At 45.5% G+C, this 13452-nt stretch overlaps 1 protein-coding gene across 1 annotated transcript in view; it reads right to left on the bottom strand.

The window, feature by feature from the left end:
- Window positions 1-13452, bottom strand: part of LOC140212401 (rab effector MyRIP-like) — a 48503-nt gene that overhangs the window by 14917 nt on the left and 20134 nt on the right. The window contains exon 4 of the mRNA XM_072283147.1: window positions 4335-4496. Within this exon, the coding sequence (XP_072139248.1) occupies window positions 4335-4496 (162 nt within the window). The remainder of the gene's footprint in view (window positions 1-4334; window positions 4497-13452) is intronic.

Raw genomic sequence — 13452 nt, 5'->3', positions numbered from 1 at the left:
AACCTACAACACAATACAGGCCCTTCAGCCCACAAAGCTGTGCCGAACATGTCCTGACATTAGAACTACCTAGGCTTATCCATAGTCCTCTATTTTTCTAGGCTCCATGTATCCATCCAGGAGTCTCTTAAAAGACTCTATCGCTTCCGCCTCCACCACCGCTGCCGGCAGCCCATTCCAAGCACTCACCACTCTCTGAGTAAAAAACTTACCCCTGATATCTCCTCTGTACCTACTTCCAAGTACCTTAAGACTAGGCCCTCTCGTGCTAGCAATTTCAGACCTGGGAAAAAGCCTCTGACTACCCACACGATCAATGCCTCTCATTATCTTGTACACCTCTATCAGGTCACCTCTCATCCTCAATCACTCCAAAGAGAAAAGGCTGAGGTCACTCAACCTATTCTCATAAGGCATGCTCCCCAATCCAGGCAACATCCTTGTAAATCTCCTCTGCACCCTTTCTATGGTTTCCACATCCTTCCTGTAGTGAGGCGACCAGAACTGAGCACAGTACTCCCAGTGGGGTCTGACCAGGGTCCTAAATAGCTGCAACATTACCTCTTGGCTCCTAAATTCAATTCCACGATTGATGAAGGCCAATACACCATACACCTTCTTAACCACAGAGTCAACCTGCGCAGCAACTTCGAGTGTCCTATGGACTCGGACCCCGAGATCCCTCTGATCCTCCACACTGCCAAGAGTCTTACCATTAATACTATATTCTGCTATCATATTTGACCTACCAAAATGAACCACCCCACACTTATCTGGGTTGAACTCCATCTGCCACTTCTCAGTCCAGTTTTGCATCCTATCGATGTCCTGCTGTAACCTCTGACAGCCCTCCACACTATTCACAACACCCCAACCTTTGTGTCATCAGCAAATTTTCTAACCTATCCCTCCACTTCCTCATCCAGGTCATTTATAAAAATCACAAAGAGTAGGGGTCCCAGAACAGATCCCTGAGGCACACCACTGGTCACTGACCTTCATGCAGAATATGACCCATCTACAACCACTCTTTGCCTTCTGTGGGCAAGCAAGTTCTGGATCTAAAAACAATGTCCCCTTGGATCCCATACCTCCTTACTTTCTCAATAAGCCTTGCATGGGGTACCTTATGAAATGCCTTGCTAAAATCCATATACACTACATCTACTGCTCCACCTTCATCAATGTGTTTAGTCACATCCTGAAAAAATTCAATCAGGCTTGTTCGGCAACACCTGCCTCTGACAAAGCCATGCTGACTATTCCTAATCATATTATACGTATCCAAATGTTCATAAATCCTGCCTCTCAGGATCTTCTCCATCAACTTACCAGCCACTGAAGTAAGACTCACTGGTCTATAATTTCCCGGGCTATCCCTACTCCCTTTCTTGAATAAGGGAACAAGATCCGCAACCCTCCAATTCCTCCGGAACCTCTACGGTCCCCACTGATGATGCAAAGATCATTGTCAGAGGCTCAGCAATCTCCTCCCCTGCTTCCCACAGTAGCCTGGGGTACATCCTGTCCGGTCCCGGTGACTTATCCAACTTGATGCTTTCCAAAAGCTCCAGCACATCCTCTTCCTTAATATCTACATGCTCAAGCATTTCAGTCTGCTGTAAGTCATCCCTACATTGGCCAAAATCCTTTTCTGTAGTGAATACTGAGGTAAAGTATTCATTAAGTACCTCTTCCATCTCCTCCGGTTCCATACACATTTTTCCACTGTCACACTTGATTGGTCCTATTCTCTAACGTCTTATCCTCTTGCTCTTCACATACTTGTAGAATGCCTTTGGGTTTTCCTTAATCCTGTCTGCCAAGGCCTTCTCATGGCCCCTTCTGGCTCTCCTAATTTCCTTGTTGAGCTCCTTCCTGCTAGCTTTATAATCTTCTAGATCTCTATCATTACCTAGTTTTTTGAACCTTTTGTAAGCTCTTCTTTTCTTCTTGACTAGATTTACAACAGCCTTTGTACACCACGGTTCCTGTACCCCACCATTCTTTCCCTGTCTATGCAGAACCCCACGCAATATCCCCTGAACATTTGCCATAATTCTTCCGTACTTTTCCTTGAGAACATCTGTTTCCAGTTTATGCTTCCAAGTTCCTACCTGATAGCATCATATTTCCCCTTACTCCAACTAAACATTTCCCTAACTTGTCTGTTCCTATTCCTCTCCAATTCTATGGTAAAGGAGATAGAATTGTGATCACTATCTCCAAAATGATCTCCTATTGAGAGATCTGACACCTGACCAGGTTCATCTCCCAATACCAGATCAAGTACAGACTCTCCCCTGGCAGGCTTATCTACATATTGTGTCAAGAAACCTTCCTGAGCACACCTAACAAACTCCCCCTATCTAAACCTCTCACCCTAGGGAGATGCCAATCAATATTTGATATTGACTTTGAGATTGAGATATGACATATTTGATATTGAGATATAACACTTTGAGTACTGTATTTGCTACCCTTTTTGATTCTGCACTGATACTCACCCTGCTGACTGAATTATGTCCTATCACCTGCCTGTCCTTCCTGACAGTCTGACTGTAAGCGATCTTTGCTTGTTTACCGTTCACCCTGTCCTGAGTCCCTTCACTCTGGTTTCCATCTCCTTGACAAATTAGTTTAAACCCTCCCCAACAGCTCTAACAAACCTGCCCCCGCTCGGGTTCATGCCAGGCTCTGATGCAACCAGATGGTACACTCTCCACTGTGAATCTATAGAAGTTTGTCAAAGTTTCAGGTGAGATGCTGAATCTGTGCAAACTTCTACGGAAGACACACTAGACCACTGTATCTGCCCTTTACACTCTGCAGTTTGGGATCTTGCTGTGTGTGTGACTGCTTGAACTGGCTCACTCTTATGAAGCTATGAAGGTACTCCTGAATTTAACCATTTTTTTGGACCACCTGGATTTTCCTAACACATTCTAACTCTGATTGTGATCATAGATTAATAGAAAACCTCACATTTTAAGTTGTTTCCCAACAAGTCTTGGCCTTGATGTTAATGCTGTAAACGTAATGCAAACATTGTCCTTCTGTAAGGGAGGGATGTCAATGGGGGGGGACAAACATTGTCCTTCTGTAAGGGAGGGATGTCAATGGGGGGGGACAAAAACTATTATTGTAGTACCCTTCGTAAAGCCTACCAGAACAGTTTATAGGAGTGTGGTCAAATGCATACTTGGACATGAGGAGGTATTGAGACAGATGACAAGCAGCTATCAAGGGGGTGGCAGAGACAAAACGAGAGGTGAATGAGATGATGAGGCTTGGGAGGAAGTTCCCATGTTTAGAGCTTAGCACTATGACTGTCAGTGATTACATTCAGAGATCACCAAGAGGCCAGAACTGAAGGAGAGTGGAGGAGGACATGGGGGCTGGAGGTAGAAACTGAGATACAGAGATAAGAGCAACTCCATCAGCATCCTACAGAAACAAAATACTGCAGGTAAAACAAAACAAAAGCTGGAAATCTCAGCAGAACTCAGGTCCCCATGGAGAAACACAGTTAACATTTCCAGTCAAAGAGCATTCATGGGTTCTGATGACACTTCACCATCTCCAAACAATAAAAGTAAGCAACTATCATTCAGAACTGAAGTTGACGATAGTGAGTCCACAGCCATGAAGCCAGCCACAGTCAGTCTAGGAGGCTGCTAGTTGCAGGCCACAGCCTTAGTTCAACGCAAGGATGAGTAACTATCACAAAGCAGTAAGCTGATCCCCGGCCCATCTCTGGCCTTGGACCCCGACACCCTGACCGTTTCAAACCAACCCAGTGCTTAAATCAGTCAAACTGTGGGTTGTTCCTTGTTCTCGTACCAGGGCTCCGTCACTTCGATATGTTCTCAAGCTCAGAACCTGCCACCTCAATTCAGTTCATGCCGATCTTTCCAATTCAGCCTGGTGCTTAAATCAGGTAAACCACAGCTTGTTCCTCACTCCTCGGCCTGGGCCCTGCTGGGTCGACTCTGCCGCATTGAATCACCTCCAAGTCTGCTCCAGCAGCCAAGCATTGGCTTGTTCCCTGCTCTCAGGCCTGGGCCCACTGCCTCGATTCAGCCCATACATACCACACCGCAATCGTCCTGCACCTTCGAGGCCCAAAGATGCAGGTTCGTACAGGCGGTTCCAAAGCTCGACTCCAAGAGGGAAGTTACAGGCTTCCGTGTGATCATTTTCAAGAAAAGGTGGGATAAAGGAAGAAGATAATAGTTGATTTTTGCTGCAAGTAAGTCATCGCTCTGCTTAACCAGTGCCATGTTAAACCGATTGGGTGGCCTCTGTGGCCTGATCTTGCATTTGCCACTTACCTGGAGTTCGGCTTGGTGAACCTGAGCAGCTGCTGTTGCCACCTGATCTTCCAGATCTGCCAGCTTGGTTTCAGTGGTTACACTGTGAATACTACGAGCACAGTCCTCGAGATCATTCAGCTGGCCCTCAAGACTGTACACAGTGCCGGCTGTTATGTAAACCTGTTAACAGAGACGGTCACCAAGTTAAGTCTTTTATAATGATGAAGACAATTTCAGAAAATACTTGTAAATATTTTGGGTATAACCATTATTAGATGCACGAGAAGAAATCAGTTCTTGCAACAGCATAGAGCCATAGAGCTCAGAAACAGCTGCTTCAGGCCAGCAAGTCTACATGACCTATCAAACATCCATGGGCACTAATCCACTCCAATCCCATGCATGTCCACTGATGTGAATGGAGGCCAGTGAGCTCCAGTGAACGTAAATTTGTTTCTCCACTATGACTACAATTAAACACACAGTAATAGGCAGGAGGTTGCAATGACAAATACACGCATCCCATGCAAGTTGGAGGCAAAGTTTGAGAGTATGCAAGAATGTGAGAGGGGAAATGATGATATACTTTTTTACATTGGCTCTTTTCGTTATTCTGTGTGGTATACCCCTCTGTCTGTTCTGGCCCCTCAACACAGCTCATGTATCTTGGTTTATAAAACACAGAACATACAACAGTACACACAGGAACAGGCCCTTCGGCCCACAGTGTTGTGCTGAACCAGTTAAATTAGTTATCAAATCGTTAACTGAACTAATTTCTTCTGCCCACACAATGACCATATCCTTCCATTCATGTGCCCATATAAACATCTCTTAAAGCTGTCTAACATCTAATGAAAAGACTCTAATAGAAGTCTCTGAGGGGGCGTGGTTTTAAGGTGCTTGGAAGCAGGTACCTGTCAGAGGCAAGTGTTTCACACACAGAGTGGTGAGTGTGTGGAATGAGCTGCCAGCATCGGTGGTGGAGGCGGATATAATAGGGTCTTTTAAGAGACTCTTAGATAGGTACATGGAGCTTAGAAGAATATAGGGCTATGCAGCAGGGTAGTTCTAGGCAGTTTCTAGACTAGATAATATGGTCAGCACAACATTGTGGGCCATGGGGCCTGTAATGTGCTGTAGATTTCAATGTTCTATGTCCTATTTCTGCCACTACAAGCACACCATACAGCACATTCCAGCCACCCACCACTCTCTCTATAAAAAATTTGCCCCACACATATCCTTTGAAATTACCTCCTCTCACCTTAAATGCATGACCTCTGGTATTCGACTTTTCAACTCTTTGGGAAAAGATACTATCTTTCTACTCCATCTGTGCCTTTTATAGGCCTGTATCAGATCTCCCTCAGCCTCTGCCGCTCCTGAGAAAAGAACCCAAGTTTGCCTAACCTATTGTTAAGGTCATGTTGTGGTGACCCACTTTCCAGCACACTCGAACCGGCTCATAAAAACGGTGTGCACCGGCAGAGAGGCCGGCCCCAAAATGGGGTGCCAGGCCATCTGCACCAGCAAGGTGAAAATCCCGCGTGCGGAAAGGGTCTGCGAATATGCATTCCCCACAGCAGTCCTGCCCGGGGAGGGCTTTAAAGCAGGCCGTGAAGTTTGAATAAATCTCTTTTCTCGCAACTACAACTCACCGACTACGTGTTGTTATTCTAGCGCTGTGTATAGCACAATGCTACAATGTCTTCAAATCCAGGCAACATCTCTTCTGCACCCTCTCAGAAGCCTCGACATCTTTAATGGGGTGACCAGAACTGCATGCAATACTCCTGATGCAGCTTAACTGATTTTTTGTAAAGCAGACATCCCACCTCTCCCGGAAGTTCTGGGAGTCTCCCGCATATTGATAGTGGCTCTCTGATGCCTGCAAATTATATACAATATCCCAGAAATCGATTTTTTGAGAGCGAGCGAGGGAGAGAGAGAGAGAGAGCATGAGAGCGAGAGAGAGAGAGAGAGAGATAGAGAGAGAGCACCATGGCAGAGTGTTCCAAAAAAAGAAAATATAGAACATATGTCATCCCAGTGTACCCCTGCCTAATAGGGGTCAAAAATAATGACAGTGTTTCTCGCTGCACTGTTTGCAACAGTGACTTTTCTATTGCCCATGGTGGGTTAAGACTGTGGAAGACATGTTGAGGTGAGTTTAACAGGTGTCATTCATTCATTAGCATAGCTAACATTATTTAAACTAGCTGACTAGCTGCTAAGGAGATATTCTATTGCAGACATCCCACCTCTCCCGGAAGTTCCCGGAGTCTCCTGCAAATTGATGGTGCTACCTCCCTGAAATGAGTTTTTGCAGGGTGGGATGTCTGTACAAAACTGCAACATAACTTCCTGACTTTTGAACTCAGTGCTCTGACTAATAAACACAAGCGGGCCATATAGCTTCTTAACCACCCTATCAACCTGTGTAGCCACTTTCAATGAGCTATGTACTTGGTTCCTAAGATCCCTTTGCTCATCAACACTGTTAAGGATCTTGCCCTAAATAGTGTACTGCCTCTTTACATTTGACCTACCAAGGTGCAATGGGTTAAATTCCATTTGCCATTTCTCTACCAATATCTGCAAATGATCCCACTGTATTCTCTACCAGTCTGCTATGGCATCCACAAGACTACCAATCTTCATATCATCTGCAAACTTACTAACTCACCCACCTCCATTTTCATCCCGGTCACTTATATACATCACAAGCCGCAGAGGTCCCAGTATAGGTCTCTGTGGAACACCACGAATGACTGACCTCCATCTCAAATAAGTCCCTTTGACCACTACCTCAGTCTTCCATGGACAAGGCAGTTCCAAATCCAAACCGGCAATTCACCACGCATCTTAATCTTCTGGATGAGACCCCCATGAGGAATCCTGTCGAGCACCTTACTAAAATCCACGTAAACAACATCCACAGCTCTGCCTTTATCAGTCACCCTTGTCACCTCATTAAAAAACTCAATCAAGTTAGTAAGACACGACTTGGCCAGCACAAAGCTATGCTGGCTTTCCCTAATAAGGCCATGGTTTTCCAAATACTCGTAAATCCTATTCCTAAGAATTCTCTCCAGTAACTTCCCTACCAGTGACCAGTCTATAATTTCCAGGATTATACCTGGTTCCCTTTTAAATAATGGAACAACATTGACAGTCCTTTGGGACCTCACCTGTGGCTAGAGAGGACACAAAGATATTGGTCAAGGCCCCAACAACTTCTTCTCTTGTATCTCTCAATAACCTGGTTATGGGACTTATCCACCTTAAAGCTGTTTAGGAGACCCAACAGTACTTCCTCCTTTACCTCAAAATGCCAATGCACATTAATGCTCTCAGCACTGACCACCCTATCCTCCACATTCTTTTTCTTGAAATACTGATTTTAAAGTACTCATTAAGGACCTCACCCATATCCAAGCAATTGTTCCCTTTTATCCTTGAATTGTCCCACTCTCTCCCTAGATATCTCCTTGCTCTCAATGCATGTGCAGAATGCCTTAGGATTCTCTCCAATCCTACTTGCCAAAGAATTTTCATGGCCTCTCCAGGCTTTCCTAATTCCCTTCTGGAGTTCTTTTCCAGCTGCTTTATATTCCTCAAGGGCTTTGCTTGATTTTCTTATTGCTGTAAAATATCACGGCTGTACTTAAATAATAGTCAGAAATAAGAGTGATGGAAATCAAATCCTCCACAGGGCAGGCAGCACCCATGGAGGGAGGTGCAGATTTATGATCTGATGGAGTCACAAAAGACCACAGATGCCATGATGACAAACAATTTGCCACAGATGACAAACAATCCACTGGAGGAACTCAGCAGGATTAGCAACGTATGTAGTGGGAAAATAATTGTTCAAGTTTTCAATATGAAATACTGACCGAGAGGACATGCAGTTAAGGTGGGGGGTGGGGGGGGGGCGACTGGAAAGAGATGTGTGGGGCAAGTTTTTTTACACAGGAGGTGGAGGTGGATGCCTGAAATGCACTGCCAGGGGAGGTCGCAGAGGCAAGTGCAATGGTGCTGTTTAAGGTGCTCTTAGATAGGTCCATGAGTTTGCAGAGAATGAAAGGGTGTGGGCATTGCGTAGGCAGTAGGAATTAGTTTAGCCAGGAGTTCAATTACTACTTTAATTAGTTTGGCACAACTTCATGGGCCAAAAAGCCTTTTCCTGTGCTGTACTGTTCTATAATCTCTGGGTGGGGGAATAAAAGACACTGTGCTCTTCGAAATCAACATCCCAGGACTGAGGTCTGCTTGCCTGACACCACCCTGCTGAAATAGATCTACTCTGTCATGGGAGGAGATTACAGGACAGATAGAGGAAAAGATGAGATAATGCAACATCTCCAGTGCCTCCAACTTCTGATCCACTCAAGAAGGAGCAGGGGCACTTGAGATGATATTGAAAAATCAAGATCATGTATCATGAACATACTGTGCGAGCGGAGGATGGATGAAACATCCACTCACCCTGCTAAACACCTCTTGCCCATCAGTGTTCCTATCGAGTCTCCTGCCATCTCAGAGCTCACAAAATCAGAGATTTTTCAATACCCATGATAACAGTTGCCAGCGTACACATCACAGACCCACTCAGTCCACATCAGGGAAAACAACCTCCTTTCCCCAGACTCTGTCTGTACTTCTCACTGCCCCAGCAAAGCAGCCAAGCATAATCGAAAATGGCACCCACCCTGGTCATTGTTCCCTCTCTCTTCAGGTAGGAGATAAAAAAGCCTGGAAGCGTGTACAAGCAGGCCTAAGGACAGCTTCTATCCCACTGTAAACAGACGATTGAACAGCTCCCTCATACAATAAGCTGGAGTTTCGACCTCATAGCCCACCTTGTTATTCATTTAGTGAGATACAGTGAGGAAGCTACAGCACCCAGAAATCCCCCGATTTAATCTGAGCCTAATCACAGGACAATTTACAATGACCAATTCATCTATCAACCTGTGTGACTTCAGACTGTGGGAGGAAACAGGAGCACCCGGACAAAATCCACACGGGCACTGGGAAAATGGACAAACTCCTTATAGGCAGTGATGGGAAATGAACCAACGAGGCTTGTATTGTAAAGCATTGTGCTAACCAATACAGTGCCGTGACCTTGCACCTTACTCTCCACCTGCCTTGCACTTTCTCTGCAGCTGTTGCACTGTAGTCTGTAATTGCTTTACCTTGTTCTACCTCAAAGCATTGTGTAATGAATTGTAATGATCTGCATGAACAAAATACAAGACAAGCTTTTCACTGTACCTCAGTACGTGTGACAATAAACCAATTCCTATTGCAATTCAAGTTCATTGCTCAGCTCGTCAATGATGCACCATACACAGTTCACTGTTCACAATAGCTGTGTAGCACATCTGCTGGTGTATATAGTTTCTGAGTATTATGCCTCCTACTGCTGCACTGCCCATGTATAAGTCTTTGACAGCTTTGTAATATTGCTGCGAACATTAACCTTAGCTTCAAGGCTGTTACTCCTACAGCATTTTGCCAGTTCCCTGAGCTGCAACAAGATCTATACCTTGTTGTCTGAGTGATGCTGTCCATTCAAAATGATTGCCTCATTACAGCAATGCACACGACTGTGAAATCATTAGACATGCCATGGCTGTCATGATGTTCTGACAATGATTGTGTACACCGTCCATTGTGAACGTGATTACCAGTTTTGAGATTGCTCTCACTACCTGCTCCTCTTATCAAAGGAGACTCCCAGGAGAGTTTATGAAATTTGAGGGAAGTTGCATTCTCTAAGCTGTCTGTTTTCCAGCCCTCCCCACCCCTTTTCGTAAGGAATTCAAAAAGGCTCAAAGTTCCAAATAAATTTATTATACGTCACCATTTACAACCCTGAGATTCATCTCCTTGTGGGCATACACAGTAAGTCCAGTAACCATAACCGATCCAGTGGAAGACTGCACCCCAGCAGGTTGGGCAACCAGTGTGGAAAAGACAACAAATTGTTCAAATATTAAAGAAGAAAAATAATAATAAGTAAATAAGAAATAAATGTTTCTCTTTCTTGTGCAGTGCCTGTATCAGTCTGAGCTGCTATAAGGAACCACAAGAGCAGAGGGGAAGCCTTGTTCTTCAGGATCCACCCTTCTCAAAATACTTACCCACGTAGATTCCCTTGAGATGAAGGCGTGGTGTCTGCTGTCTGGAAACTTGACCCTGACCATCACAACAAAACACACAAAATGCTGGAGGAACTCAGCAAGTCGGGCAGCATCTATGGAGGGGGATAAACAGTTGATGATTTGGGCCGAGACTCTTCATCAGGACTGGAAAGTTTAGGAGGATGATGGCACCTAACGGCGACTCCCCTGTTTGCGCCTTCGAAAACAGCTCTCTTTCTGTCTTTGATATCTCTTTTTCCCCTTTTCAAAGTACTTTTGAAGACCCTGACCTGGAGTTACACGGCGACTTTGGTTCTTTGCAGAAATAGGACCCACTCTCAGGGCCTCACGACCAGACGCTTTTCGATATGCCAAGGACGCGGCCAGGAAGACTAGCACGCCTTCAGGATGGTGGATTTTCGTGGCTCTGGAGGTGGGCAGATTCAGGGCTGGTGCCGCCATCGCCTGATGCGTTGTGCCAGACGGAAGATGATAGGCAGCGAGCTGGCTGCTGGTCGTGTGCCCAGAGACCCAAGTTCTTTGGGCGCAGAGCTCAGAAGAAGTGACGCACGACTTTTAACACCATAAATCAGCGGGTTGTTTTGTTATGTCTCCCCTCTCGCTGTGAAATGGGGACACCCCTTTTCCATTATCAGGGAGACAGAAAGCCTGTGGTATGTCGAATTACCGGGTGAATGAGTAGTCTTTGGAGTACTGCAAGTCTGTGTCTTTATTGAAGCTTTGCTGCACGTTCGAGTGCTCAGTGGGGGGGGGCAGATGGGTTTTTTGCTGGTGGGGTTGGGGGTCGTTGTTTTGCCACTGCTTATGCATGGGAGGGGGAGTTGGCGGGGTTTGGGGTTCTAACATTTAACTGTCATTCATTCTTTGTGGCACTCCTCTGTTTTTGTGGATGTTTGCGAAGAAGAAGAGTTTCAGGATGTATTTGTATACATTTCTCTGACATTAAATGCACCTATTGACCTATTGAAACCCTATTGAAATGAAGTCTGCAGAAGCCAGAATTAGAAGGTGGGGGGGGCAGAAGGAGGTGATAGGTTAGACTAGCTGAGGGGAGGAAGTGTATGAATGGGGGTGAGGAGATGAAGTAAGAAGCTGGGAGATGATGTGGAAGAGGTAAAGAGCTGAAGGAGAAGGGATCTAATGGAAAAGGTCAGTGGATGGTAGAAAAACGGGAAGGAGGAGGAGATGAAGGTGTGGGAGAGAAGGGGACAGAGGCTAATTAGAAAGGTGAATGAAAAAGGAGAAGGAGGAAGGGGGGAGAAATTACCAGAAGCTAAAGAAATTGATGCTCATGCCATGCAGAGGCCACCCAGACAGAATATGAGATCTTGGTTCTCCAGCCTGAGGTTGGTCTCATTGAGGCCAGGGACAGATATGTTACAATGGGAATGGGAAGTCAAATTGAAATGGGTAGCCACTGGGAAATCTTGCTTTTTGTAGTGGACAGAGCGAAGGTGTTTGATGAATCGGTGCCTCAATCTGTGCTGGGTCTCATTGATGTAGAAAACGCTGTACTGAGAGTACCAGATACAATAAATGACTTTGCCAGACTTGCAGGACCCGTGAAGGGTGGTGAGAAAGTAGGTATAGGAGCAGGTGTGGCACTTGTCATTTTTGGAGGGATAAGTGCCCTTGTTGGACAATCCACAGCAGGAACTGTGCTAGAGAGCTACTTTTTAAACAGCAAAGATTCTAGCATGGGTAAAGCAGTGGTTGATTGGAAGAAGGCAAAGAGTAGGAATAAATGGAATCTTTTCTGGTTGGTTGTCAGTGACTAATGGTGTTCTACTTGTTGCAATGCATGGTGACTGGAAGTGGAGGAAGCGGACGCAAGTGCAGAACACAGGCACGGAGACTTGACACAGAGACGGACTTGGACTTGACTGGAACACAGAGCCTGGACTTCGACACAGAGAGACAGAATTCCCAACTCAGACTAGCAGCAAATGGCTGGACCTACTCAGCTGGCAACGAGATGACTAAACCAAACAATAACAGACGATATGTATCTTTACATGGAGAAGCTCATGAAGTGGCAAACAGCCGGCAATCACTTGACTGGAGACAAAGACTGGACTGGGACTTGGAGCCTTGACTCGTTCTGGGGCTCAGAGACTTGACTTGGACTGGAATTCGGAGTCTTCAAAACAAAACAATGACAGACCACTCGCTCCCCAGCTCGGAGCAGCGGCAAAACAGCCGGCAACACTCAGCTGGACACGAGACAGCTCGGAAGACGGTCCCTTATTATTGGCAGCTCAGAATATTCATTGCTGCCCTGGCTACGGTGACAGACCAGCCCCGATTAGCTGTAAGCCAGGGTTTTTATCCTGCCAGTTCGGATGAAGATCAGATGCCCTAATCAAGGAGCCTGGTGGAACACGGGGAAAAGGAAATCAACTGAAATGAGTAGTTAATGGACCGGACCATGACACCACTAGGGTCTGTGTTGGGACCGATTCTTTTTATGTTATATGTCGATGATTTGGATGATGGAGTTAGTGGCTTTGTTGCAAAGTTGCAGCAGGTATGAAGATAGGTGGAGGGGCAGGAAGTTTTGAGCAAGTAAAGAGGCTACAGAAGGACTTAGACAGATTAGGAGAATGGGCAAAGAAATGACAGATGGAATACAGTGTTGGGAAGTGTATAGTCATGAAATTTGGTAGAAGAAATTAAAGGGTTGACTGTGTCCTAAATGGAGAGAAAATACAAAACAACTGAGATGCAAAGGACTTGGTAGTCCAGCTGCAGGATTCTCTGAAGGTTAATTTGCAGGTTGAGTCTGTGGTGAGGAAGGCAAATGCAATGTTAGCATTCTTTTCAAGAGGACTAGAATATAAAAGCAAAGATGTAATGTTGAGACTTTATGAAGCACTGGTGAGGCCTTACTTGGAGTACTGTGAGCAGGTTTGGGCCTCTTATTTTAGAAAGGATGTGTTGAAGCTGGAGAGAGTTTA

This window comes from Mobula birostris, chromosome 19 (genome assembly GCF_030028105.1).
Source record: "Mobula birostris isolate sMobBir1 chromosome 19, sMobBir1.hap1, whole genome shotgun sequence".
In the NCBI taxonomy this organism is placed as follows: Eukaryota; Metazoa; Chordata; class Chondrichthyes; order Myliobatiformes; family Myliobatidae; genus Mobula; species Mobula birostris.
Note: the sequence above shows the minus strand (reverse complement) of the source record. Positions and strands in the feature narration are given on the sequence as shown.